General features: G+C 44.3%; 6 protein-coding genes and 1 non-coding gene across 10 annotated transcripts; 4 read left to right on the forward strand and 3 right to left on the reverse strand.

The window, feature by feature from the left end:
- The first annotated feature begins 1,824 nt into the window (after positions 1 to 1,824).
- Positions 1,825 to 2,477, forward strand: Polr2F (RNA polymerase II subunit RpII18). Its single transcript, XM_017082878.4, has 2 exons — positions 1,825 to 1,983; positions 2,047 to 2,477. Exons 1-2 carry the CDS (start codon positions 1,955 to 1,957, stop codon positions 2,411 to 2,413), a joined length of 396 nt encoding a protein of 131 aa, XP_016938367.1. The 5' UTR covers positions 1,825 to 1,954; the 3' UTR covers positions 2,414 to 2,477.
- A 374-nt stretch (positions 2,478 to 2,851) lies between these two features.
- hd (humpty dumpty) lies at positions 2,852 to 4,940 on the reverse strand. The gene is made up of 3 exons (XM_017082872.4): positions 4,743 to 4,940; positions 4,526 to 4,683; positions 2,852 to 4,461 (listed from the first exon to the last, which is right to left on the reverse strand). The coding sequence occupies exons 1-3, from the start codon at positions 4,788 to 4,790 to the stop codon at positions 2,961 to 2,963; spliced, it is 1,707 nt and encodes a 568-aa protein (XP_016938361.4). The 5' UTR covers positions 4,791 to 4,940; the 3' UTR covers positions 2,852 to 2,960.
- Positions 4,941 to 5,598: 658 nt separating this feature from the next.
- Positions 5,599 to 7,338, forward strand: LOC108016250 (transcription factor Ouib). The gene is made up of 4 exons (XM_017082874.4): positions 5,599 to 5,797; positions 5,850 to 6,481; positions 6,658 to 6,771; positions 6,838 to 7,338. Exons 1-4 carry the CDS (start codon positions 5,672 to 5,674, stop codon positions 6,959 to 6,961), a joined length of 996 nt encoding a protein of 331 aa, XP_016938363.3. The 5' UTR covers positions 5,599 to 5,671; the 3' UTR covers positions 6,962 to 7,338.
- Positions 7,339 to 7,713: 375 nt separating this feature from the next.
- On the forward strand, positions 7,714 to 8,926 carry 7B2 (Secretogranin_V domain-containing protein 7B2). The gene is made up of 2 exons (XM_017082871.4): positions 7,714 to 7,897; positions 7,956 to 8,926. Exons 1-2 carry the CDS (start codon positions 7,879 to 7,881, stop codon positions 8,738 to 8,740), a joined length of 804 nt encoding a protein of 267 aa, XP_016938360.3. The 5' UTR covers positions 7,714 to 7,878; the 3' UTR covers positions 8,741 to 8,926.
- A 145-nt stretch (positions 8,927 to 9,071) lies between these two features.
- kkv (hyaluronan synthase-like protein kkv) lies at positions 9,072 to 24,770 on the reverse strand. 4 transcript variants are annotated; one of them, XM_065867235.2, is made up of 12 exons: positions 24,616 to 24,695; positions 24,212 to 24,344; positions 17,126 to 17,321; positions 16,424 to 16,667; positions 15,023 to 16,252; positions 14,694 to 14,964; positions 12,707 to 14,637; positions 11,985 to 12,161; positions 10,899 to 11,099; positions 10,355 to 10,720; positions 10,187 to 10,288; positions 9,072 to 9,750 (listed from the first exon to the last, which is right to left on the reverse strand). In XM_065867235.2, the coding sequence occupies exons 3-12, from the start codon at positions 17,266 to 17,268 to the stop codon at positions 9,580 to 9,582; spliced, it is 4,836 nt and encodes a 1,611-aa protein (XP_065723307.1). In that variant the 5' UTR covers positions 17,269 to 17,321; positions 24,212 to 24,344; positions 24,616 to 24,695; the 3' UTR covers positions 9,072 to 9,579. The 4 variants fall into 4 exon arrangements, with proteins under 4 accessions (XP_065723307.1, XP_065723308.1, XP_065723309.1 ...); XM_065867236.2 differs by lacking the exons at positions 11,985 to 12,161; positions 24,212 to 24,344 and adding an exon at positions 11,726 to 11,902 and having other exon boundaries at positions 24,616 to 24,770; XM_036818981.3 differs by lacking the exon at positions 24,212 to 24,344 and having other exon boundaries at positions 9,073 to 9,750; positions 24,616 to 24,770.
- On the reverse strand, positions 18,272 to 19,306 carry LOC108011246 (uncharacterized). Its single transcript, XM_017076355.4, has one exon. The coding sequence runs from the start codon at positions 19,198 to 19,200 to the stop codon at positions 18,361 to 18,363; it is 840 nt and encodes a 279-aa protein (XP_016931844.4). The 5' UTR covers positions 19,201 to 19,306; the 3' UTR covers positions 18,272 to 18,360.
- On the forward strand, positions 20,112 to 20,184 carry TRNAR-UCG (transfer RNA arginine (anticodon UCG)). The gene has a single exon. It is a non-coding gene; the product is annotated as a tRNA-Arg (tRNA).
- Positions 24,771 to 24,775: the final 5 nt, after the last annotated feature.

Genomic DNA, 24,775 nt, shown 5'->3' on the forward strand with positions numbered 1-24,775 from the left:
AGTTAGCGTTGCAAGTGCAGTTGGAACTCGGTTTTGGACGACTAGTTTGGTCCATTTGTAAACCTCAGAAACTTTTTGGGACTTCAGTTCGGCTAGAATTTCTTCTTCTGAGACATTCCTAATCAAGTTACAATAAATAACTCCTTTGGTCTCGTTAAGGTTCTTGTGTTCGTATGCTTCTACGTCTACTTCACTTCCAGGGATAAATTGTCTTTTCTTTTTATAACAATAAATTTATGTTCAATTATTGAGTTTTTAGAAAAAAGTCTGTTTTTGCCTGATGGTAACATTTTGCTTTCGTGGGGCGAACCCCACGATAAGTGCTGATAAGCACTAGTTGTTGGTGATTTTAGATCGCCGTAGCTGCACGTCTTTACTCAATGAGCTCTGGAGTGAAACTGATATATGTTCCATTTATAATATAGCATTGTACACAAATGGTATTAATTTTTGTGATATCAATTGCCTTATCAGAAGTATGTAATATATTAGGGCTTAATATTTTCGAAGTGAATACCAATAAAGAGCCGATTGACTTTTCCTTATTGAAATTGAAAATTGCAAAGTGTTATAGTTTGGAACTAGATAAAATTTAGGACTTCCGTCGGGCTCATTCTGTGTTCTTTGTATATTTTCGCGTCAATAGGTCATTAATATCGCTGATTTCATAGGAACCTACAAGAATTTTTATCGTATGTTTACCAATACGAAATAAATTATTTCCTACGTCAACGTTTGGAATCGAATTATAAGTGCCCAGACTGATTAACGCACACTGATAGTTCTGATCAAGATCAATTGGAGGAAAATAATCTGCAACAAGTACAATACGCGCCCAGAGCCCATCCGGGTTCTTATGGTTTGTTTTTTTCGATTAATTTTAGTTCACTTGATTTGAACCCCAGTTTATTTCTTAGAAAATGCGGAAATCGAGTTGCGGCTAAATTCAAAATGCAACGTTTAATATATGCTAAAGCATATGCTTCAAAATTTAAATCAAATAACCAAAAGTCTTAATAACTGGATTTTACTTGTATTCGTATTTTTAAAGATTACTTTAACAAGGCAACGGTTTGAAAAAACTGTATCAGTTAAGAAGCAATATAGATCTGTAGTATTAATACATTTTTCCAAAACCCTCAATCGTTTTATATAATGAAAATCCTGCCAAGTCAAAATTACTATATTTCGAGATCACTTAACTAGTCCTGATTGTGGTCGAACTAACTTACTAATCAAACCCTGCAGTCCCATTCATTAACAATTCACCAGAAATTCATCAAAAAAACTTAGCTTTTATTGATTTATAATGCATGCATTAGAAAATATTAACGAATTTAAAATAATCATATTTATCATTTAGTTGATAAATTGTGGACTTCTTGCTTGCACAACCCTACAAACTGAAATGACTTAAGGCCTTTTGATAATATGCAACCCGTAAAGAGTAAAGGGGAATTGAGTTTCACGTAGCTAAAACCTTTGACTTTGCTTATTAAAACGTGGCAGCATCGTAAGGGATTTAAAAATAACACCACTTCAAATAAGCACGGAACTGGCACAGTTTGATAACCTCATCAATTGATAACCGCAATTGTATAGCCATGCAAGTTTGAGAGGCACTGGTGTTGCTCAACAATGTATTACAGTACCGAAAATCGCCCTACAGTCGAATGGAAGAAGATAGGTTTGTGGAAATATATATAAACAATATCGTATCGATGATATATAATTTTTTTTTTAAATGTCTCTTTAAAATCACAATAAAAAGATTTCGGTACATTAGTGATTTAAAAAAAAAGACCAAAAATATCACGATATAAATATTTATTTTTATTAAAAAATATCGATACATTGATATGTTGATGTATTTTTCACATCCCTAGAAGTCGGACGCGTGCAAAACACGCCGAATTTGTATTATTTTATTTCTTATTAATAAAAGAAATCAACCATGGATGATGCAGACTACGATAACGACGAGTTAGTAAAGGCCTAATAGTCCAGTATACCATTCCTCTAACCGGATATTTGAAACTATTCCAGCGTTGGCGGCGACGACTTCGATGATGTTGACGAGGACGTGGACGAGGACATCAACCAGGAGGAGGAGGCGGACAACATCGAGATCATAGCCTCCGCCGGAGCAGGGGGTGGAGGTGTCCCCAAGTCCAAGCGAATCACCACCAAGTACATGACCAAGTACGAGCGCGCCAGAGTTCTGGGCACTCGAGCCCTCCAGATCGCCATGTGCGCACCCATCATGGTCGAACTGGACGGGGAAACAGATCCCCTCCAGATCGCCATGAAGGAGCTCAAGCAGAAGAAGATCCCCATCATCATCCGTCGATACCTGCCAGATCACTCCTACGAGGACTGGAGCATCGACGAACTGATCATGGTGGACAACTAGCTAGTACACAACTTAATTACGCATAACGAAATATACAGACTAAGATTAAGGCTGAGTAAGCACATCCAAATGGTATTTGAATTCCAGGGAAACTAGTCGATGAAGTTCAGGGATACCATGTAATAAACCACTTTCCGCAAGGTGGATGAAGTATTAGTTAACTTTGAGTTCCCCAAAATCATTCGTAAACGCCATTTATACCTGCCACACCAATCTTAAGACACATATTGCTTTTATAGTCCGTTTATTGGGTGTTTTTACTTGGAATTCTTTTATAAAAACTTATTTGGCCTATGGAGTAATTATCAAATTTTCTTCGAGATCGACAAGCTAAAAAGCATGTTTTTATCGACTTGGTTGCAATAAGTACAAAGTTATGTGCTTTTTAGGCTTTGGTAGAAAACTATTTCCATCAGACCACGTATTCTCTATACACAATTAGCTAGAACAATATTTTATTTCACGTAACAAAATGTACAAATTAAGAATAATGCTACAAAGCGAGCTGCTCTTCAATGTGATTTTATAAGTTTGGAGAATTCGTTCTTTAACTCCATGCATATCCTTCGCCTCTTTGGTAGCAAACACGCTCCAGAAGGCCAACAGCATGTTGGCCAGTGCGGCAAATGGAACCCACCACTCCTGGCAGCAGGCCGCACTCCGATAGATTCTGCTCGCCAAAGACCTGCCCGGCGGCATCCTCTCCTTCTCCATCCGGCGGAGGCGTCTCCGGACTCTCGAGCAGCTTTTGGGTGGCCTTGCTGAAGGCCAGTGTGTTGATGCTGCTGGCCAACGTGGAGCTGAACATCTGGCGCGTCTCGCATAGCAACTCCGCCACACTTGGCAGGAATGTGGGCAGGATCAGGCCCTTTATGTCCACGCTGAAGTAGTCGACGCCGTCTAGGCGGACTTTCTTGGACCGCGGAACTAAATGCTGCATGGTGGCCTTGGGAAAGGCCACCGGCGACAACAGAGTGGGAGGCACTCCAGCGAGGCGGCCCACTGTGCTAATGGCACTCTTGGCATTTAAAAGATAACTAAAAAATCCCTGGCACTCCACACCATCAATGAGGAGCAGAGAGTTGTCGCTGAAATCCTCTCGCATCTCGGCAGCCTGCTGTTTCCTGGCGTGCGAGGATTGGATGCGTCGCAATTCGCGTTCATCCACGCCCAAACTCTCCAGCCAGTCCTCGTCGTCATCCTCATCTTCCTGGGCAGGTGGGGGTGCCTCAACAGCGTTCTCTGGCCCCAAGGAGCTGCTAGTGCTTTCCTCGGGGAAGCTGTTGTCCAGTGCGTTTCCGTTGACCTCACTTTTCAGGGGCATGCTGAACTCGATCCCCTCCTGCCGGAGAGCCTGTCGCATTCCCCGCGTCGATGGAGTGACCAGGGCGTGGCTCTCCGCCCGACCGCCCACTCCGGCAGCCCGAAAGAGCACTGTAAAGGTGTTGGCACACAGGTAGAAGTACGGGCACTGGCGAGCCCGCAGCAACTGGAACAGTCCCCGGAAGCTGTAGTCCCACTCCTCAGCCAGAGCCTTTCGCTCCCGTTCGCCCACCACCACGCCGACGTTCTCCTTGGCAGTGCGCGGAAAGAGGGTCAGCCAGGGCAGATGGGGATGCTGCCAGTAGTAGGTGCACTGGTTAAAACGCGTGGCGTCCGAGATGTCCAGCGTGCTCTCCGTCCGCTGCGGATCCATGCAGCGCACGAAGCTGGTGAGTCCGCTGGCCAGCTGCGAGGTCTTCAGCTGGATGGGTGGCAGCTCCGTGGGACAAAAGAAGCGGGCTCGTGTCTTCAGGGACCAGTCCACTGGCAGGTGGCCAGTGTGCTTCTGACGAGCGGCCAACTCCGCATCGTCCTCGTCCTCGGCGTTGTTTTGGGGCTGCTGGAAGAGCTTTGCAAAGGCTTGAGGATCATATTTTTGGAGGGCGAACTTGGCGGGCGGTGGTCGCGTGGGGGTTTCTCGCACAAAGCAGGAGGAGGCGGTGACCACCGGTTCAAGGTCCGGCACTTCGGGATCGATTCGCAGCTTCTTGGCATCGTCGGTGGATCTGTGGGGGGAGTAGGTAACTTCCAATTACCGATTGGGTTTCAGGGTGAAAGTGGGTCACTCACTTGGCAAATGGGTTCTTTCGCTTTTGGGCCAGTTTGGCCTCTAGCAGTTTGCTTTTATCAGTCTCATCCACCTGGAGTCCCGGTCGCTTATTGTTATTGTTGCTCACACGTGCGGCCAATTTGTTCTTCTTTTGCTTGAGCCGCTGCAGCTTTATGAACTGGAAAGTAAAACAACAATTTGAGTTGCTGGCAGGTGCTCCTCCGAGTCCATACCCACATCATCAGGTCGCGTCCATTTGGAAGCCAGACTCGCTTCGCTGGACATGCTAAATAACTAAGTTACAAATAGAAGACTTATCTAAATTTATGAAGTGTTTTGCTGATCTCCCGAAAAATGTCTTCCAAATGTTTGGTAAAACCACAAAAAACATTAAATGCGCGCAATTTGAGATGTGCAGAAATAACAGATGGCATAACGATCGATTAGTTTGTTTTTTGCAAAATGTCCACCCCCGAAAAATGTAGAGGGTATTCCCTAAACGATTGAGTAGCTGAAAACTTTTATTTCGGTCAGCTGTTTGTCAGCAAATCCATAATAATTCGATTGTACGAAATTAAAGCCATTTAACAAACTCAACGATGTTGAATATTTGACCAGGGAGTGCCTAGGATTTTAGAATAACATTTAAATTTAATTTTAGATATCCAAAATTATTCAAATTATGTATATTTTAAACTTAAGATTAGATTGAATTCACGACATACGACTATCATTTATTCCCTGCATACTTTTAGACACCTATAAATTACATATAAAATTGGTCTTAAACCCCAAGAAATTTGTGTGGTTTCTCCCCTTGTTATCTTGTTTTATAAAAAGTCATGAGCAGCCTAAATCAAGCAATATTATAATTAATACACCCACTTGTAAGAATTTCGTCTGGTTTTTATGTAAAGCGGTTCGACAGCATATTTCCTGTTCAGACAGTGTTTCTGCAACAGCGACCAAATTTGCCTGAACTAAAATTATGCCGATAGGCAAATAGAAGTAGCATCGGTAGACAAGCGAAAAAATATCGATGCGTACCTGAAATATATATCGATTTACACCAGCTGCGTGAGAACCTTATACCACCTCTAAGCCGTCTGCTATCACTAGTTGCCACAACGTTTTACTGAAAGTAAACAAAATATTTTTAATAAACAATGAACATCGCTCAGGTCTGCCGAGTATGCGCCAACCAAATCAAGGACCGGAAGCGCGAGCGCAACGTATTTAAGTACTTGCGCGGAAAGTTGCTGTTGCAACTGAAGATGATTACTGGAGTGGAGGTAACTTTGTAGTGTACGAACTTGCATGTGTTTACCATTTCGCTTCCATCAGCTGACAAGGAACCAGGGTCTCCCGGAGTTCATCTGCGAGCGCTGCTTTTCCGAGCTGGACTTGGCCACCAAGTTCCGCGAGCGCTGCATCTTCTCGCAGAAGTATCTGCTGGACATCAGGAATAAAAGCCAGGACCCGAGCATAGTTTACATAGATGAAGGTCCCGAGCCGCTGGATGAGCAGTTGATCGATGCGGATCAGTTGGAAGCGCAGGACGACGAGCAGTTCTTGGTCTATGAGGAAATGGTAGAGGATGGAGAAGATATGGACGAATTTCCACCGGATGACGATCCCGAGGCATCGGTGATGGCGGCCGCAGAAGCGGCGCACCAGGCGGATATCCAGGAGCAGCAATTGGAACGGGCCGCCAAACGTCGCAGAAACTTCTTTATCTGCGACGAGTGTGGGCAACTGTTCAACGACGAGTACGTCTACAATGAGCACCTGGACGGACACCAGGATCGCAGGGAGATGAAGCAGTTCTTTCCATGCCCGGAGTGCCCGAAAACCTACACCAAGAAGGCTCTTTTGAAGCAGCACCGTGCCCAGGTCCACACTGGCCAGCGCCAGTTCCGATGTTCCATCTGTAACGATGTGTTCTCGTCTCTGGGAGCCAAGCTGCGTCACGAAAAGTAAGGAGTTCAAGTAATAATATTCAGGGATCTCTAAAATCTCTAATAATTTTAAGATTGGTTTGATTTCCAAAATCTGTCGGTATCAGAATTTGGTTTTTGTAGCCCTAGTAACCAACTATTAAAGTCTTATTAAGAATAAGTAAACATTACTGAGAAATTTAAAATGTTTCCAGGGCCCATCAGAACGAACGACCTTATCCATGCTTGGAATGCGGAAGGATTTTCAGCAGCGTCTCAGGTTTGCAGGCCCACTGTTCGACCCACCTAGAGGAGAACCGGAAGTTCAGGTAACCCCTTAGTTTTCATAGCTGTTTATCTGAATATGAATTCATTAACATTAATCTTTTGATTAGGTGTGAGCCCTGCAATAAGGATTTTATAGCTCGAAAGGACCTGCTGGAACATACGAAAACCAAACCGCACAAGCGATTGGCTCAACATATGCAGGATGAAATTGAATATATCTTTGACAGTTAAACGTTATTATATTCCTAAGTTATTATCACTCGTTTTTATCAGTACATTCTTGGTATCAGACAATGCTGATATGCGCGTTCTATCGATTAGTGAAACCGATTTTATGTTACGTTAGTGCATCGCTTTTAGTTTAACATTAGATCAGAAACATTAGATTATTAATCATTGGATCAGAACATAAAAAAATGAAATGAATGAATGAAAATGAAATAAACAAAATGTTCTTTCTTTAAGTTGATTTATGATATTAAGGATCATATAGTTTCTTTATCTTTATTATAAGATGTATCTGATTTCTCTATTTTATATACTCATTTTAGCTATCTTATATTTTTAACCTTAAAAATAAATGAAGTTTAATGGATATTTAACTTTTTCGCACTTTTAAAGCATTTATTCAACACTTTAATACTTTTATCCTCAACCTTTAAACTAACCTAAATGAGCCATTTGAAGTGTATTAATGTGCATTAAGTAAGTGTGCTTTATCTGAAACGCGTTTCTTTCCAATTTTGTTTAACACTCCTTAAGTTTGAATTATGTGGAGTTTCCAAATGGTTTTCTAGATTTAGGGCTTTAATATTTTTCTTGAATTTTCAAAGAGGAGAATCTTTACCGCAGCAGATTGGCGCTAATCTAATTCACGGTCTCAAAAGGACTGTCCCAACACGAATGAGCTTTCATATACGGCGCATGCGCCCTTCTTTAGACATATTTTACCAGCTTTGACTGCTTTATATAGAGGGCTTGGAATGCATTTCAGAATATTCCACGAAATCAACTGGTAGCCGCCACATCGGACCGGAGAACCATACGTCACATTGTTATACACACCGAATCGAAGCAGCTGCCGCCGAAAAATCAATATCTTACCAAACTTCTACGTGGACGGTTGAAATCGCTTAGAAACGCGCAATATGTTTTCCCGTACGCAGTGTAAGTCGTCCAAGTAATGGTAACATGTGTTTCAGATAGATACAACATTTTTTTACAGGTGCTCACGTCATGGTTGGGGTGCTGCTGGTCCTTTCAAGTGGCTATCAGGTGGAGTCCTATGGCTCTAAGGATATTTTGGCAGATGCTTTGCTGACGGATCTGCTCAATCGTATGGACAATGATATGCAGGTGGGCTATTACGACGTAGACAACGAGGCAGCCGCTGGCCCCAAGGATAATGTTGACCTGGTCTCTCGATCGGAGTACGCCAGGTTGTGTGATGGCGGAAGCGACTGCATCCTGCCATCGGGAGCAGGTTCCAATCCTTCGTTAAGGGACCACGAGTTCATGCAGCATAGCTCGCTGTGGGGTCACCAATTCATCTCTGGAGGAATGGGAGAGGGTCCCAATAGGTATCCAACCATAGTGAAGAACGATGCTGGCCTGCCAGCGTACTGCAACCCCCCTAATCCGTGTCCTGAGGGTTACGACATGGCGACCCAAGGAGGCAGCTGCATTGTGGATTTTGAGAATACGGCCATCTTCAGCCGGGAATTCCAAGCTGCTCAGGACTGCACCTGCGACAACGAGCATATGTTTGACTGCTCGGATCAGGATAGTGCGGATACCGGATCGGAGAAGAGTGACTTGAACTCCGCTGTGGAGCAGTACATCCTTCAGATGGGCCAGGAGAACAGCCTCAACAATGTGAACAGCCTGGTAAAGAAGGCAGGGTATCCAGCAATGCCCGATCCGCGTATGGATGCCGCGATCATGAATCCGTTCCTCCAGGGCGATCGCCTTCCCATCGCCGCCAAGAAGGGCAACCTGCTCTTCCACTAAGCTAGCTCGCTGATACCTCGAGCATATACGACCATACCTACATCGTTTTCCATATTGGGTGTCTAATTCTATTAACTATCATAGTTGGTTATCAATGTTGTCCCCCAACCAAAGTCTAGTAATGTTCCTTCCTTCCCCGCAAATAAAGTTATTCATATTAAACAAGGGCTCAAAGCCGAATACAAACACCTATTGTTCTAAACGTACATAAATAAGGGTGGAACTAAAGGCTCGGTACAAACCTGGAACTTTCTGGGGAAAATGTTATTGTTTTAAAGAAGTTTATATTAACCAATTTAATTAACAATGCAATTTTTTCATTTGATAGTTGTATTTGTATTTCGTATCAAAAATAGTACAATCCATCAAATCAGTAATTATTTATTTAAAAGAACTATCTTCGTTATGTCGAAAAGATAAATAGGTCATCTTACTGCTGCACTTGCGAATCAGCTTTGCGTTGAGTATTTTGTGTCAGCATGCACTGGTCGTGAGTCCTGGTGGATCCACTCGGGAATTGACTTAAACATAACCTAACAAATGATAGTATAGTACATTGTATGAATGTTGTTGCCACCATAGGCGTTCAGCCCACGCACACGCACACATCGGCACTGGCAGTGTGATTAGCTAAGCATAATGTTCGTTGTGTCGTCAGGATCCTCCTATGTCCTGAATCTCTCTCGCGTCCCTATATATACTATACAACACAATCTCTCCTGACTACAACTCTAGGTGTTGGCTTAGTCTTACGTTTAGGCAGTTTATGGAAAGAGGCGGAATTCGTTAACAAGTTTTCTAGGTCTAGCTTAGCACTATGTCTAGGATGTACGGGTGATTCACAAGCGGCCTGTACCATTGCCGCCGTTGGTGTTCTGGCTCCAGGAAACCTGGTGATGCGGGTGAGGGTTCCGGGTGGTCAGCCGCAGAGAGTTGCCATCGCCGTCCTCGTCAATCACGTGCTCGTAGCCCTGGTTGATCGTCCCGCCCCCATTCGAGCCGTAAATTTGCTGCAGGAGAGAAAAAATTTAGTTTTTGAATAAAATTAAATGAAATGTTTTGTTTAAATATTTTGATTTTTGGGCTTGCCAACATCTAGCGTTATTGAAAATAGGTTACGTTAGGAAAGGTTATATAAGAAATAGGTTACGTTGGGCTACACAGAAACTCATCATGTTTGGTCTTAAATTACATTTACTTGTGTAAACATTTCCCACTTAGGACCATTCACTTTATCAATATAATTTTGATTTGTTAGAAACTTTGTGTTTTTTTGATATATTATATATATATATTATTATTCCATATTTATTATTAAATACCTTTATCAAATTTGGCAGACAACACATAAATATAAATGTTTATAAATGATGAACTAATCATTTTCCTCAAAAGTGTAGTGTTTAAAAGCCAAACATTAAAAAATCATTATAATTTATGTCCTACCTCAGCAGCACCTCCGTTAACATTGAACACATCCTTGATGCTGATGCCGGCATTCGAAACGCGTCCGCTTCTTTGATTAGGCAGAGCTCCATTGTTGTTAATCTATATAACAGATTGAGATTTTGTTACCGTGATGTTAAATGCTTGAAGATTATTTTCAGATCTTACCGGAGCTCCAGTGGTAATCCCGTACTCGTTCTTCGCACCCAGAGTCTGCATGGCGGACTTCCGCCTTTCGGCCATCACGGAATTCTTGCGCACCTCCAATGCCCTGATTGTCTCGGCTCGCATTGTGAGGCGGCGGGTGAGAATGGGCGTGGCAGGGTTGTTCTCCGCATCGGCAGTGAGTTTCAGGAACCGCTTTTTAAAAGCCACGTCCAGGGTGCCGATTTGGCGACGCGGCTGCCGCGCCTTCTCAAGATTTTGGATGGTCTTTCGCCTAGCTATACGATCTGGGCCGGAACCGGAATCATTGTCGTAATCTCCATCGATGCCCTGTAGTCTCTGCAAGTTCTTTACGATCTCCACTGCATGCTGGATGGGGTAGAATCATACAAATTTATCGATTATATTAAAATTTTTCTTTGGTTTCAAACTAGTAAAGCCTCTCTACTTATACTTTAAGATTTCTTCTATGGATACATAGGAATCGTATTTTGTGTATACCCATTAAAATGCGATAAATTTTATTTTCTAGTTCAAGCAGACTAACCTTATCTATTAGTTGATCCTGTGTAAGATCCTCTGATTTCTTCTTGCAGAAGTTCAGTTCAGTTGAGGCCAAGATATGCGAGATGGTTCCGAATCGATGGAACAACATGGCCGTAAACTGAATTATCAAAATAAGGGCAAAGAAGAACACAAATACCAGACCAATCGGTTCCAGCTGTAGATACTCCTTGGAGATGTGGACCTAAGTGATGAAACAAGTGATTAGCGTAGGGCCTGGAGAATCCCGATTTGGGTTAGTGACATTTAACGATTTGGTTGATTGACGGTTTGGGTTTGGATAATGGCTGATCTTAATACCAATTGTTGGTGATTGTGGCATGTTGAGGTTGAGGTGTGATACCATTTGGGAGTTTGGTTATATGTCGGGGTTGTTTATATATATTTATTTGAACACATTGTATTGATGTCGGAGGAACAATGAACATGCTTGTCATAACTCTGGGCATGTGTACAGAACAGTGATTATTCAGAAGGGGATATATTGCTTACAGTTTACCGTGTTTTCATTTGGGGGCTAACTGTTAGAACCGCTTAAATGCCAATATGTTGTTCTGTTGTTTTTACATGATGTATTCGTATGATATATAGCCTGAACCGTTAGGATGGGGCTCAATAAACGGAAAAACCGAGAACAAAGAACATCATTAGCTGATTGGTGATGAGACATGTTGAACGGGTAGTAAACATTTAGAGTGAAACAGAGGACAGGCAGGAAGTTAGAGGACCCTTCCAGAGGTTTTAGGGTAAGACAAAACACTGACAGCACAGTTGTGGTATTTAACATCGTATAAAGCTTGTTTTATAAACCTCAGATGTCTCTTCGATATAGGTAATGTTCGTTTTGACGCCCAACGGCCAAATAATGTGTAACTTGTCCTTGTTCAGTTGCAACAAGAAGACAATCAGCACGAACAAGGCGTTGGCCATGAAAAACGCAAACACCGACTTGTTTCGCAGCTCAATCAGGTCGGAGGCAATGCGGGCCTTCGTTTCATTTCAGATCGTGGTGCCAAAGAAAGAAATAAACCAAAAGTTGTGTTAGTTCGGCCGGCAAGTTGGCAGTTACCTCCTGGGTGGACTCGTCGTAGGTGATGTTCGTCCGCACTCCGAAGGGCCACTTCACGTGGATGTTGTCCTTGTTCAGCTGCAGCAGGAACACGATCAGCACGAACAGTGCGTTGATCATGAAGAACGCGAACACCGAGGAGTCGCGCAGTTCCTTGAGATCTTTAGCTATGCGGGCCTACAAGAGCGTTATCCGATGCGGCGGTTGTGTTAAGTTGGGTGTTTCGGGTGTCGTTTTCCGGAGAAAATATACACAGCGAACTATTAGGCTGGCTTCGGCTAGCCGAAGTTTCCATTCTCTTTCAATCTTTCTAATACCATTTTAGCTTTGGAATACAAATCTTTTATGATGCTTCTCTTGCTATATACACAATTGGATCAAGATTTCACATATAATAAAACTAGAATAACACCCGTACATTTAGTTCTTTTTAACTGTTAATTCTCTGTTACTTCAGTACTAAATATGCATGCACCTTTATTTCCTATGCCATTGTATGGGATCGGAATGTTTAAAATACACAAGTTTACCAAAGGTAAAATCGGTTTCTAATAAAATCAAAATACTAAGTGATCGGATAAATTGGCTAACATAAATTTATCAAAATGAATTTAAATTGAAAAAGAATAAATGATTTGACGACAATCAAGAAGATTACTAAATAAGTTTGAAAAGTTTTGAAAATCTGATTCTAGAAGTAGAAACCAAAGTGGTTATCTCACCTGCTCCACTGGATCATTGTCGATGGGATAGAGGTACTGGTCAATGAGGTCCTTCCAGAACTGGATCTCCGTGCTGGACAGGAAGTCAACCTCGCCCTTTCGCACATCCGGATCCTCGATCCAGTACGGGTTGGTTAGGAAATCTCGCTCCTGCTTTGGTTCCGCGGAAGTGTCCGAATCCGATTCGTCCGATTCATCTCCTGACTTCTCCGCCACCGAGGTCAGCAAGTGGTGATCCTTGGATCCACTGGAGGTGGTCCTTCTCCTTCCGTGTCGGGAGGCATGATGACCGTGGGGATCGACAGCACTCTCGATGGTGTCCATCCTAGTTTTGATCGTGTCCAGCGATTCGGCGATGGAGGTCAGCTGCTGCTTTTCATCGGAGGTCTTTCCGTGGGTGCAGAATATGCAGCGGAAGAGTCCGGCGAGCGAGAACTCCACGGAGCCCTCCTCATCGCCATTATCTCCTATTCCGCTCTGAAGGAAGCTGAGCATGCTCTTCTGCTTCACCCGTTTCTTCGCCTCCTCGGCGGCCTTCTTCTCCGCCTCCAGCTCCTTCTTAGTCTTCTTAGCCACCACCTCACGGGTTCCCCAAGATACCACGTTGAGGTTGATGATCGAGTACAGGATGAGCAGAAGGTACATAGACGGGATCGACAGCAGGTAGATCAAGCCGCATGTTATGCACCAGAACTCTTGTGGATGCAAACATGCGGCTATGAAGAATGAGCCCACCATGGATATCAGGAAAATGGCCGAGGGAGAGCCTATTCCGTCCTCTCCCAACTGCAAGGCCGTACCCACAATCACCGCCATCATAATCAGGGCATATGCTGTCGATAAGACCTGGGCCACAAACAATTGTATGTTCGATTTACAGGTGAAGCAGATAAACATGAACGCCAGGATGGGCACAATGTTGTAGTGGAAGGAGGTCCAATTGTCGATGCGGAAGGCAGCCACAAAGGCACCCACCAACATAAGGAAAATGGTTCCGGGTCCCAGGATCGTACCGCCCATCAACATCATCTGGTAGAAGATGTAAAGCAGGGATATGTTGTCATTGATCTTGATTGTGCGCTTTGCATCCGCCAGCAGGTCCATAATGTTGGCTATAGTCGAGGGCACCCATCTGCGTCGCTGGTTGTAGAACTCATTGAAGCCCTCGGGACAGTGGGTGTACGCATCACTGGCAGCCGAGTACTCCACACGGTATCCCCTCTGCAGGAGCAGCGTGCAGAGCCAACGGTCCTCGCCCTGATCGTACTGCACATAGTGTCGAGCCTCATCCGATCGCGTGGTGTACTTCTTCATCACGTTGTCATCCATGAGGGCCTTTCCTCTGAACAGTGAGAAGCAGCCGGGGGAACAGAGCACACAGCCAATCATGTGCTCCGTGGCCTTCTGCAGCCAATGACCAATGGCGTACTCGAACAACTGGTACCACACCATGGGTCCCGATCCCACGGGATGAATACGGCCACAGGCGGCTCCCAGGTTCTTGTTCTTCTTCATCAAATCCACCAAAAGGGTAACCGCATTCGGCTTGAAGTCAATGTCTCCGTCCAGGGTCAGTAGGTAGGTGTTCTCCGCGATAGCATCCTTGCGATCCACCGAAATGGGGAGTTCCATGAGGCGATGGCCCAGCAAGTAGTACATGTACATAACCTGGGACCAGCGCTTTCTGTGACGAATGCGATCCTTGTCCTTCAGATGTGTGATGAACTTGGTTTTTCCCGGAAGGGTCCAGACCAAGCGACCTCCATACGGGGTGGGGTACTTCTTGGGCGGACGCAGCCTGATCGTGGTCTGGTGAATCTCGGAGGCAGCCTCGTCCATGGTGGCGATCAGCAGTTTAACGAACCGATTGCACTGAATGTCGTCATCGCTGTGGTCAGAGATCTCGAAGGCGTCGTCGAAGAAAATGTGGGCTGAAATATAAATGATAGTTAGCTAGGGTCATACCTCTTAACTTAGCTTTACTTACTTTCGAACTCGTAGTAATCCGGATCGAGGACCCTCAGATACTTCTGTGCCACTCGGCGAGCACACTGGTCCTCGTCCATCCGCATGATGCTCTTCAAGAACTCAATCATCTCGTCCTTGGTCTCGTGCCACATGGTGGCGCAGGAGTAGATGCGAGTGATGTTGTCCGAGGACTTAATGGATGGTTTGTTGGGTGCCGAAGAGCGGTCCGTGTGCACCGAGATGGTCTCGTAGTATTCATCGCCCTTTTCCTTCTCGATTTCCGAAAGATCCTGCAAGGGAGAGTTAATACATTGTTTCCATATAATTATATTTCCCGTTTTAACTAACCTCTGTTTTCACATCCGCCTGATCATCCCGCCGTCTGTTGAGAGCCATCGACTGGTCGATCAGAAGGGAGGAGTACATGGGCTGGACGAACAGCTTCTCGGTGGTGGCCAGACGCTCGCACTTGGGCGTCCAGATGTGCAGGGCGATCCAGGTTTGACTCAGGAGCCACAGGATCCAGGCCCAGGCCATTTGCTCGGTGACGAAGTTGTTAAACCGGAAGTTCGAGGGGCTAGTGAAGAAGAGGTAGTCCGGAATGGTGTCGTGGAAGAAGCAGGGATCGTCAATGCGGATGCCACAGGCGGCGATCAGGAACGTGACGGACAAGGGAACAGTTAGACTGACGGGGAACGCATAGCTGAATCCCTGGATGAGGATCTTGCAGGCGAACTTGCCGAAGATGTAGCACAAGTATGCTCCGAATATCTGCAAGAGTAGGACATACACCACCGTGTTGTAGGCAGCATCCACATCCACAGTGTCAATATTGGCCGACTCCAGGGTGTCAGGGAGAACACCGCCCAGACCCGCGGGCAGTTCGTAGACGATGATCTTGTGGGGTCCAAAGGCATCTCCGTACATGGCAAACAGGTTGCCGGGCTCCTCGCCCTGGGCCCAATAGATCAGTAGGGTGACCGTGAAGAAGAGCAGAATCTTCCAGATGGAGAGGAATATGTGGCAGAAGTAGCGCGTGTACTTCATCTCCTCCTTGATGCGACCCAGAGCTCGAACCAGGCCAAGCGGAGATTGGGGCGACACGTAGTTCTCCCACCAGCCGCAGGAGATCATCACACAGGCCACCGGGATGACCCACAGTTCTCGACGGTTCTCCAGCAGCGGCCAGATCACCAGACCCGTCACCTGGGCAGCCACCGCCGCCAGGTCGATAATCACCTTCACAAACCGCTTGCCCTCCTTGGAGGTGCGCGACAGCAGACCGAAGATGCCCGGGACCACGCACAGGCAGTTGGTCAGCATGGCGCCCTGGATGGCGTCGATCTGGGGCAGAACCACGAACATCAGCAGGGCCATGCCCACGGCACTCATGCTCTCCATCAGCCAGACAAAGAGGAAGTGCCCCGTCCGCGGCACCTTGAACGTCTTGAAGAAGCAGATACGGGCCGACCGGATCAGGGCTCCGATCTCTGGCAGGGCGTAGGCTATCAGCAGCGCCCAGATCCAGGCCACTCGCTCCTCCTCGGGGAGCCGCACCACGAAGCTCTTGTCCCGACCCTTTTTCGAAATAATAGAAGGAAAATCAATATAAATAGTTAGGTTTCAGCTAATCAGGGTTCTAAATTATTTTCTTTACTAACAGGTTCAAAACGTCCGATTAAAAACAAATGAATTACTTATCATTATAGAACCTTATCAGACCTTAATCCTTAAAGGGATCCAACTTACCAAGTCTTTATTGCAGTACTCCATCTTTTTGTCCTTGCGCACTTGCGAGGTCATGAAGAGCATTGTGCCCTTGGCGATGACGCCACCGGTTAAAACTATGATAAACGTAATCACATAGGCGAAGATCTTTAAGATCTTTACGGTTAATTCTAAGCACTCCTGGTTCGCCGTCGATCCGGTCTCAATCTTGATCGGCGGATCCCGGAAGACATCCCAACCCTTGGTTTCCTGTATGGTGCGTTGGCTGAAAATAGGGTGAGGTTGTAATTGGTATTGGAGTTTGTATAAAGTATAAACAAACTGAATGTAATGTGAATAAAATATTTTTAAAATTGAGATAGTATTATCATATCATATTTATTAAAATATGATATTATGACAGCACATGTCATCTATTGGCCGAACCCATTTGAGAAACGCTATCAACTCACAGACCACTGATCTGTGATTTATACGAATGCTCGCTCGACTGGATGATCTTGACTTCCGGCACTTTGTAGCCCCGGCTCCGCCCTGTACTGAAAGTGATTGTGAGGCAATAGCGGTCGGAGCGGGTTTAATTACAGCCGTCTTGCTGAGACACTTTGGTTCCGGTTGCCTTTCCGCGGTAGCTGGCCACCATGAAGCCAGCCAGCGACCGGAATACATTTGGAGGAAACTCTGGCCGAAAAACCCGCCTGCCAGTGCAGAGTTGAGACCTACCTGCCGCCATAGATGTCGTGAGTCAGGGGGGAGCTCTCGTCGTCGGTGAAGTTGTTGTCGTCGCTGTCGCCGTGCTCCCCGGCGGTTCCCGCTCCGGCTCCTTGCCCCGGAGGGGCCATCGGGCGATGCCGCATCGCAGACATCTCCCACGGTTGGTGCTAGCCCCCAATCTTGGCGCGGAGTGCCCAATGTTCGGCTGCAAAGAGGCGGGAGAGGGGTGAGTAATTGAGCCCAGGTTGCGATTGTTCGATAAGCCGGTTTTAATGGACAAGTAATTTATGGGTATGGGAATCGGCTTCCAAGGACAGGCGTCCTTTGACTCCGCCCTCGGACCGGTTTGTGCCTCTTATTCAAGTTCCAAGATGAACCTTGAAAGCTTCTGTTACATGTACAGACAAAAAGAAAACCATATGTATAGCCATTTCAAGAGTCTAATTTGGAAAACATTTCCCTAAGGCAAGTATTTCTGGGGAGATATACAAATACTGCATTAAAATTAAAATTGTAATCTTCTGTACAAATTACGTATAAGCTTGAATCCAATACTAAAGGTCCGGTTCTACATAAATACAATGAAAATAATATGGACCAATCTTATCTTATTTTATCCGTGTAGCTGAACATAGTGACTCATGGCTTTGCAATCTCTTCGATTAACTTTATATCTCTCTGCCCAAGATCTCGTGTGCTTCCAGATTTTTCTCACCGGCTTTTCACTTTCACTTCGTAGTGTTCAGCACAGAGTTATTTAAGAAATGGTTGGAGCTCTGTAAGTCGCATGCTCCACTCGAGACTTCGATTCGCCTCAGTTGATCCACATGTGGCACGGAACTGAAACCGATGTTGCCTGGGTCTTCTTCTCTTTTTATGGTAATTAAGTACGATTACTCGTTTGAATTGCAGCCGCAGTTACTGCTCGTATTGTTCTGCCAATGCAGGCCTTGTGCCAGATTCTGGTCCGAGTGCAATATTTGTGATTATGAGGCAAATTGAAGACGGTACTCAATTGGTATTGGTCGTGTTGGGGTGGAGTTTTGGGAGGTATAGGAATTACAATTTATCAAAATTATATAAATGAGTGTAGTTTCATATATTGAGAGATTTAAAACCCGAAACAAAATATTTGAGGGAGACCACAAACTGATGACCAGTTTTAAGAATTGCGTGTTATTACTAGTTGTTAACTTTTACAGAGCAGAAAATAAAGAAGTCGAAGCCGTAATCCTGTTTCGCGTCTAAAAATCATTTGTATCGGGAATATCATAAAATATATCGGAAGAACTAGGGGAAACTTGAGGAGCTGAATCCAAAACGGCGTCTTGAGACGATTCTTCAATGGGGGTGGATTCCGACGGAGGTGGAGATATAGAAGTTTCCTGCAGTCTGTAAAGCTTTTCCCTGAGCCTATGAGACAGTTGAACAGGTGTTACGATATGATTGCAGACTATGGCTTTCCTGGGCGACCCTTTGGGCAGGGATCCTCCGCTTTGTCGTTGCCTCGCGCGAACATCGTACTCGTACTTGCGATTGGTGGTCTTCTGTGGTATTTTATCGCTCCTTGAAAGGGCCTCGGAAGGATTGCTTCTCCGGGATTTGCTGGACTTGCTCGGCTGGGTTTCCCGAATCTGCGCTGCATGAGAGGCATACAGATTGAAGCGGCTGTCGAGGCTGAGCTTCACCACCAGGACGGATCGCTCGGTTTCGTAGTTCCGACGGAGGGCCTCCAGGTGCCGGATGAGCTGCAGGTCGCCCGGATTTACCGACCGGTGGGCGGTGACCTTCCGCAGCCGCTTCGTGATCTCCACCTCCGACATGAAGCACTTGACCAGCCGTTTGATCAGAGCGTTGAACTGCTGATCGCTGAGGGGCCGCCGCTCGGGTTCCACCACCCGAAACCTGGCGTCTTCCACCTGGTCCGGGCGAATCTGACCCTTCAACATCAGCGGCGGTAGCTGAACACCCCTTTTGCTGCCCAACCCGGAGCTGCTCAGCTGGGTCACATCGAAGGTCCGCTTCACAGAGCCCCCAACGCTCGGCTTCTTGGATAGTAAGCCGGAATTCGCCAAGGTCTGCATGGTTCGTCTTACGGGGTCACAAGATCAAGAAACAAATTTTGGGATTCTACTATTGCATTGCTATGCTACAAATAATCTGAACAGTTGACTTGACAAATTATACAAATCTGTATAATTAGGGGGAGGGAAACAAAAAGTAAAACTTTTGGCAACGCCTCTATAGAGTGATATTTTTGCTTCACCACATAATATATCCGTTTATCATGTAACCAATAAAACTTATTAAGTAATAGTCCGACTTTAAAAATTTTCGGCACGCCAATAGAAGTTGAAAAATTAATTAATAAAAATTTTCGGCACGCCAATAGAAGTTGAAAAATTAAATTCCACTGAAAAAAATGTTTGGGAGCCATAAACTTTTTGAGATTTAGAAGTCCAGAAAAGAAGAGTATTATAAAACCAATAAGTCATAGGTAGGTTAATAGGTAGAGTTATAAAACCGCTCTTGGGATTAAGTAGGCTTTTAGATAGTAGTCTAAATAATAAAATGAAATCTGTCACTTCTGTCATTAACAAAAAGTAAAAGAGCTACGAATGAAATAATCTGAAGTGCATTACAATTTTAAAAAGGTGTTTAAATCTTAATCAGCTGGAGTCCACGAAGAACATCTGGTTGCTCAAAAGGATGCTGTGGGCTGCATCTGTCCCCCTGTGGAGGATTCTGCGCACAAGGCTGCTAAGTTGTCGTAGGAAGGGACACCCCAAAGGACGAAAACGTCCCACACCCACATATAATATATAAAGAGGAACGCACAATTTTAAGCTTGCGGCAGCGCAAGGGTGGCTTTTACACATATGTATGTTTAGAGGAGTGGCAGGATGCTTTCGTAGCGAAAGTGTGGTGAAAGTGTGTCCTTGGACAGCGCCCGTTTCGTGCTTTATAGGGCAGGAACAAACGTGACTTTTCAACAGACCGTGTGGCCTAAAGGATAAGGCGTCGGACTTCGAATCCGAAGATTGCAGGTTCGAGTCCTGTCACGGTCGAATTTGAATGCAAATTTAATTTTTTTATATGCTGGTCCTCATTTTATGTTGTTTGGATATTTTTATTTTGACTAACTCTGTCGTTAAAACTGATTTAGTAACTATTTGGCATATTTTATCTATTCGAAAAGCCATCCAAGTATTTTTAAACACAATAAAAACCCGTTTCCTCTTCGTCTGTTTGGCAACACAAAATCAATTTAATATGGGAAAAATACGCAATTGAGCAACCATCGGACACAAGTCAGCAAAAACGATTAAACTGGCCACTGCCAATGAATATCCAACAGAAATCTTGTCTTCTCTGATTCTTCTAAATGTCAAATGTCCACTAGAATGGATCACATGTACCAGTTGAACTTGAATTAGTAATGGATTAGCTATAATAAGTCCTCAAGCTGAAGTTGCTGGGGAGAAATTAAATTATTTATTCGGTAGTTTAATTTGGTTTAAACACTAAATTTAAGATATACGAGATCCGAAAAAGCTATATTTAGCTTGTTTGCTGTGCACATCTGAGCATAATTAAGGGAAATAAATGGGACCATTTAGCCAAACAAATATCCGTGACAGATAATATTTTCTCATATGCATTTAACTTGTGATGGTCACCAGATATGGGGCATATGGTGCTGTCGAATTCTATGATTTGCGATGGCAGAGAGAGGCAAAATTTTCAATCTTGAACTGGTTCAATAAAAATTTAATTTTTGTTGAGGAGGAAGTTGGTACTTTGGAAGAGTGACCAAATTACCATGTAAAGCTGGAAATCATAAAAGCTAGCACAAAATCATGAATGAAGAAGTTATTTTATACCCACATCTAGTGGAAAAAGGCCTATTCTTGATGTTTGAAGAAACTTGTAGGTCCCCGTGGAAATGAACTTAGTTAACCCTAGCCAGCCTCAACTTTGTAGTACTTTTACCCACACACCAAACGTGCTCGCCATACCAAATATGACCTAAGTGGAAGAAAATACGAAACAAAAATCCCATTAGGCATTCATGTAGCGCTTTAAATGAACGCCGAGGGCTAGAAAGATCGAGCCCGAAAAGGATTACGGCTCCGCAATTGACTTGGCAGAGTTGGAGAAACGAACATATTCTTAGATATTCTCGTTCGCAGTAATAGATCTCCGATAGCCAACCGGTCGGACCAGTAGGCTAACTGGAGCGGGCCAACTGGGGTCTTGGAGTCGGGTCTTTAGTGTTGCCCACCGAAATAGACAATGGGACACAGCTGCAGGCGTTGGGTGATTTAATAATTTGGCTGTTGTAATAACCACATTAGCGCCTGGCAGGGAAAAGGGTGGGCGGCGGAAGAGAGGCAAAGCAAATGTGTATTGGACGAACATAATGGACAATAGATACAGAAAAATAAATCCCAATTGCTTTATCAATTAAAAATTTAGTCGGCTTCCCTAAAATGTTTTGATGAGGCTTTAACACGGTTGATTCAACGTATTATGTTGAAGCTTCAGGTCCTATAAAGCTTGTATGTTCATATTTTATTAAGCTGCACACACAGCACAGTTTTCTGTATAACCATGAGCATATGTATCTGCTGAATGCTTTGGCTGTGGGGCCAAGTCAGAAGCCGCCAAAGAAGGCGAACAATTAAAACCTGCGCTCCACCGACGGCCAGCCAGAAACACAGAAAAAAGTGAAAGTCAGATACTTGTAAAAATGTTATAGAAATAAGCGAACGCAATCTATGCGGTACTGGCGCTCAGATACCAAGTCGCCTCAGAAACAGATACAAGTTGGGGCTGCAGCAGTTGTTGCTGCTTGGGCTGGCGCATAAATTGATTGCTACACTTAAGCCAACTAGTCAAAACGGGAACGCGGCAATCGAACCGGCCACGCCAACCAGCTGCCGACCGAATGTTGCTATTGCCTATTGCCTTTTGTCGATTGCCGATCGCCGATTGCCGGACAACCAGTTTTCGGCGGACAACAGGAAAACCAGCGAGCTGCGGCCAAGAAATATGCGCCAATAGGAGTAAAATCGCAAGCATTATGTGAAAAATAGCAGGCGAAGTAAGCCGGAACGAACTGCGAGTACAATGGTGACATGGCCAAGATGGGGCAAGTCTTGGAGTGGGGACCCGGGGGAGGGACGCTCTCGGGAGTGGGTTCGGTGATCAGTGGACAGCTCTCTGGGATTGGCCGTTTAAGCCATGGACTTAAGCTTGCCACAGCACAGAGCCACAATTGCTTGAAGGTTGCCTGCAATCCGATTGCAGGAATGCCAGAATCAGTATGATATCGACTCGGGTGATTCATGCCCGCAGACGCCAGACAAGCTACCTTGGAGCTGCACCCAGCATTGAGCTCGAAAGTTCACTTATGAAGCTTGAGAGCTTATTCCACTGATCTAAACACGTTTGGGTTTCTAGGGATACTTCAGTTATCACATTTATATTGTTTAACAAATTGCAGTTAACATGAAACTCATAATTTAAGATAAGTGAAAACCTCTGTGTGGAATTTTTACTATACAATTTTCCAAGAACCAATACCAAAGCCAAACTAATATTGAATATTTCCTACTCTAATGAAAAGTCAGAGTCAGAATATGTTCCTTGAAAACTAATCGAGTTCCGAATAAGAATACACATATTAATGGGCTATTCACCAGTCCTAAATCGATAAATACCGAGAGTATATAGTATAATAACATCGTCTTTCTGTTGATATCTGAAGATATTTCAAGCCAACTCATTTAACGTTCAGTTCCTTCACCTTTAGTATCCTGTTTGTCTGTCAACTCTTCACCGTTATATTTTTGCAAATATATAAAAACCTTTTTGACTTCAGTGACTCACATTCACTTTGGTAAATAATTATGCAGCTTTGTTGTTGCGGGCTAATCCAATTAAACTGCATTCAATTGCAGAAAATTTGATTGTTTTCAAGTTTGAGATATAGTTAAATATATGCCACTGGAATAAAGTCAACCATGATTAGTCAAGATTGAATCAAGGTATTTTGATTATGTCGAATGAGTCACAGTAAAGCTTAATGTTTGGTTTTTACGTAATGCGTAAGTTGAATCGGAACTGGCACTTCATTTTTGGTGTTTCTTTTATTTGGGTTTTCTTGAGACCTGAGAATGATTTGTCTTTTGTTCGGGCTTCAGTTTGAGCGTTCATTGATGAGTATATTTTTGGGTTTTTGTCTTTAATGACATAGTTTTTGAGGGCTTTTAATTTTGAATGAGAGATATAAGAAAGAAAGTTATAAGCTGGTAATTAATTACTTAGCTTGGATTATTCCCAATGTAAGCAGTTACTAAATCCGTGCACCATTTTTCAGAGGATTTTAAACTATTTGAATAATCTTTTTTACCATTGACTTTGAAATTGTTGAGCTTGCCACTTTAATTGAATGCTACAGACTACAGTTACCTGCTATTTGGAGAGAAAACAAATAAACATTGACTATTTGCAGAGGTTTTGTTTGGCAGCGAGCCACTCGGAAGATGTGAGCAAAATTTAAATGAGCAAGCAGTGAGAGAAGAGACCTCGAGACTTAAAAACAGAATCTTGAAGAGGAGGCCTCTGAGCGAATCCCCATGGAAATGCCAAGGGGATGAGTGGACGGATTCGGCAATTATAAGATGATCCAGGTGAAAACCTAAGCCAGGTGACATTTCGCGCTGGAGACTCTCTGTGAAAGCAACCCAAAAACCCCTTTGAAGTGCTAAATGCCAAGAAAATCTGAGGCTGACTCGCCTTGGTTGGCTAATTTAATTCATAATTTATAGAACAAGTTGCTCGGTTTTGGGTGTGTTGATATATTTCGGCGAACGGGTTTTGGGATCCGCAAACAACGCAAATTGTTTCCAGCTCCGAAATGCTAAAATAGCCAGTCTGGCTGCAGCTTGTAAAAAGCAAAAGTGCTGCTAACAAAACCCGTTAGCAGCAGCAGAAGCAGAAGAAAAGAAATGAAAAGCGAGAAGCTGGCAACGAAATAGAAAGAGATCCGTAACTTTCACATGCAGATGTAAGGTAGGAGAATTATACCGTTGCTTTCTGACGATCGGATGGCGATGGCGATGAAATGGCACAAAGAAAAGTCAGCCAAATCGGGCTTTTGTCTTCCACAGACAGCGAGAGTGAGAGACTTGGCCAGGTGAATGTTGCTCCGAGTGGTTGGCTATAAGAAGAACAGAGGAATTCCGATCTGAGGCACTTTTCACTGCACGGATTGTGGATTTTGGCCAACTTCCTTTCTCCCCAGCCGAGTCGCCTGCGTGGCCCACTGATTCAAAGACTTAATTTCGTATTTGATTTCTTTTCATTAACTTTTTCTCTATTGCTTGTGTGTTGGTTACATTGTTGCTGTTGCTGTTGCTGCACTAAACTTTTGGCCCACACACACTCGCTCACTTTTGGCCACACTCAGACACACGCATGCGCGCACGTACCGTTTTGTAAGACGTTTCTCTCTTTTTCACTGCCGTCTCGTCCGCGCAGCTCTTTTCGGGTTCGTTGTCTTCGCCAAACTGAATTGAAGTCTTTCGTTTTTGCCCACTGGAAGCGGCCGCTGCCGGCGTCGCAGTCGCTGCGCTGCCGCTGGAAGTGAAT

The sequence above is a fragment of the Drosophila suzukii genome, chromosome 3 (assembly GCF_043229965.1).
Source record: "Drosophila suzukii chromosome 3, CBGP_Dsuzu_IsoJpt1.0, whole genome shotgun sequence".
Classification (NCBI taxonomy): Eukaryota; Metazoa; Arthropoda; class Insecta; order Diptera; family Drosophilidae; genus Drosophila; species Drosophila suzukii.

What these genes read in the sequence shown, in the direction of transcription:
- Polr2F (XM_017082878.4), top strand. Translation starts at nt 1,955, where the DNA reads ATGGATGATGCAGACTACGATAACGACGA. An exon ending in GCAGACTACGATAACGACGA is followed by an intron (nt 1,984 to 2,046) that starts GTTAGTAAAGGC and finishes AAACTATTCCAG; the next exon opens with CGTTGGCGGCGACGACTTCG.
- hd (XM_017082872.4), bottom strand. Translation starts at nt 4,790, where the DNA reads ATGTCCAGCGAAGCGAGTCTGGCTTCCAAATGGACGCGACCTGATGAT. An exon ending in AATGGACGCGACCTGATGAT is followed by an intron (nt 4,684 to 4,742) that starts GTGGGTATGGAC and finishes TTTACTTTCCAG; the next exon opens with TTCATAAAGCTGCAGCGGCT. An exon ending in CGAAAGAACCCATTTGCCAA is followed by an intron (nt 4,462 to 4,525) that starts GTGAGTGACCCA and finishes CTCCCCCCACAG; the next exon opens with ATCCACCGACGATGCCAAGA.
- LOC108016250 (XM_017082874.4), top strand. Translation starts at nt 5,672, where the DNA reads ATGAACATCGCTCAGGTCTGCCGAGTATGCGCCAACCAAATCAAGGAC. An exon ending in AGATGATTACTGGAGTGGAG is followed by an intron (nt 5,798 to 5,849) that starts GTAACTTTGTAG and finishes CGCTTCCATCAG; the next exon opens with CTGACAAGGAACCAGGGTCT. An exon ending in GAGGAGAACCGGAAGTTCAG is followed by an intron (nt 6,772 to 6,837) that starts GTAACCCCTTAG and finishes TCTTTTGATTAG; the next exon opens with GTGTGAGCCCTGCAATAAGG.
- kkv (XM_065867236.2), bottom strand. Translation starts at nt 17,268, where the DNA reads ATGTCTGCGATGCGGCATCGCCCGATGGCCCCTCCGGGGCAAGGAGCC. An exon ending in ATATCGAAGAGACATCTGAG is followed by an intron (nt 11,100 to 11,725) that starts GTTTATAAAACA and finishes TTCATCACTTAG; the next exon opens with GTCCACATCTCCAAGGAGTA. An exon ending in GGATTACCACTGGAGCTCCG is followed by an intron (nt 10,289 to 10,354) that starts GTAAGATCTGAA and finishes TCTGTTATATAG; the next exon opens with ATTAACAACAATGGAGCTCT.
- LOC108011246 (XM_017076355.4), bottom strand. Translation starts at nt 19,200, where the DNA reads ATGCAGACCTTGGCGAATTCCGGCTTACTATCCAAGAAGCCGAGCGTT.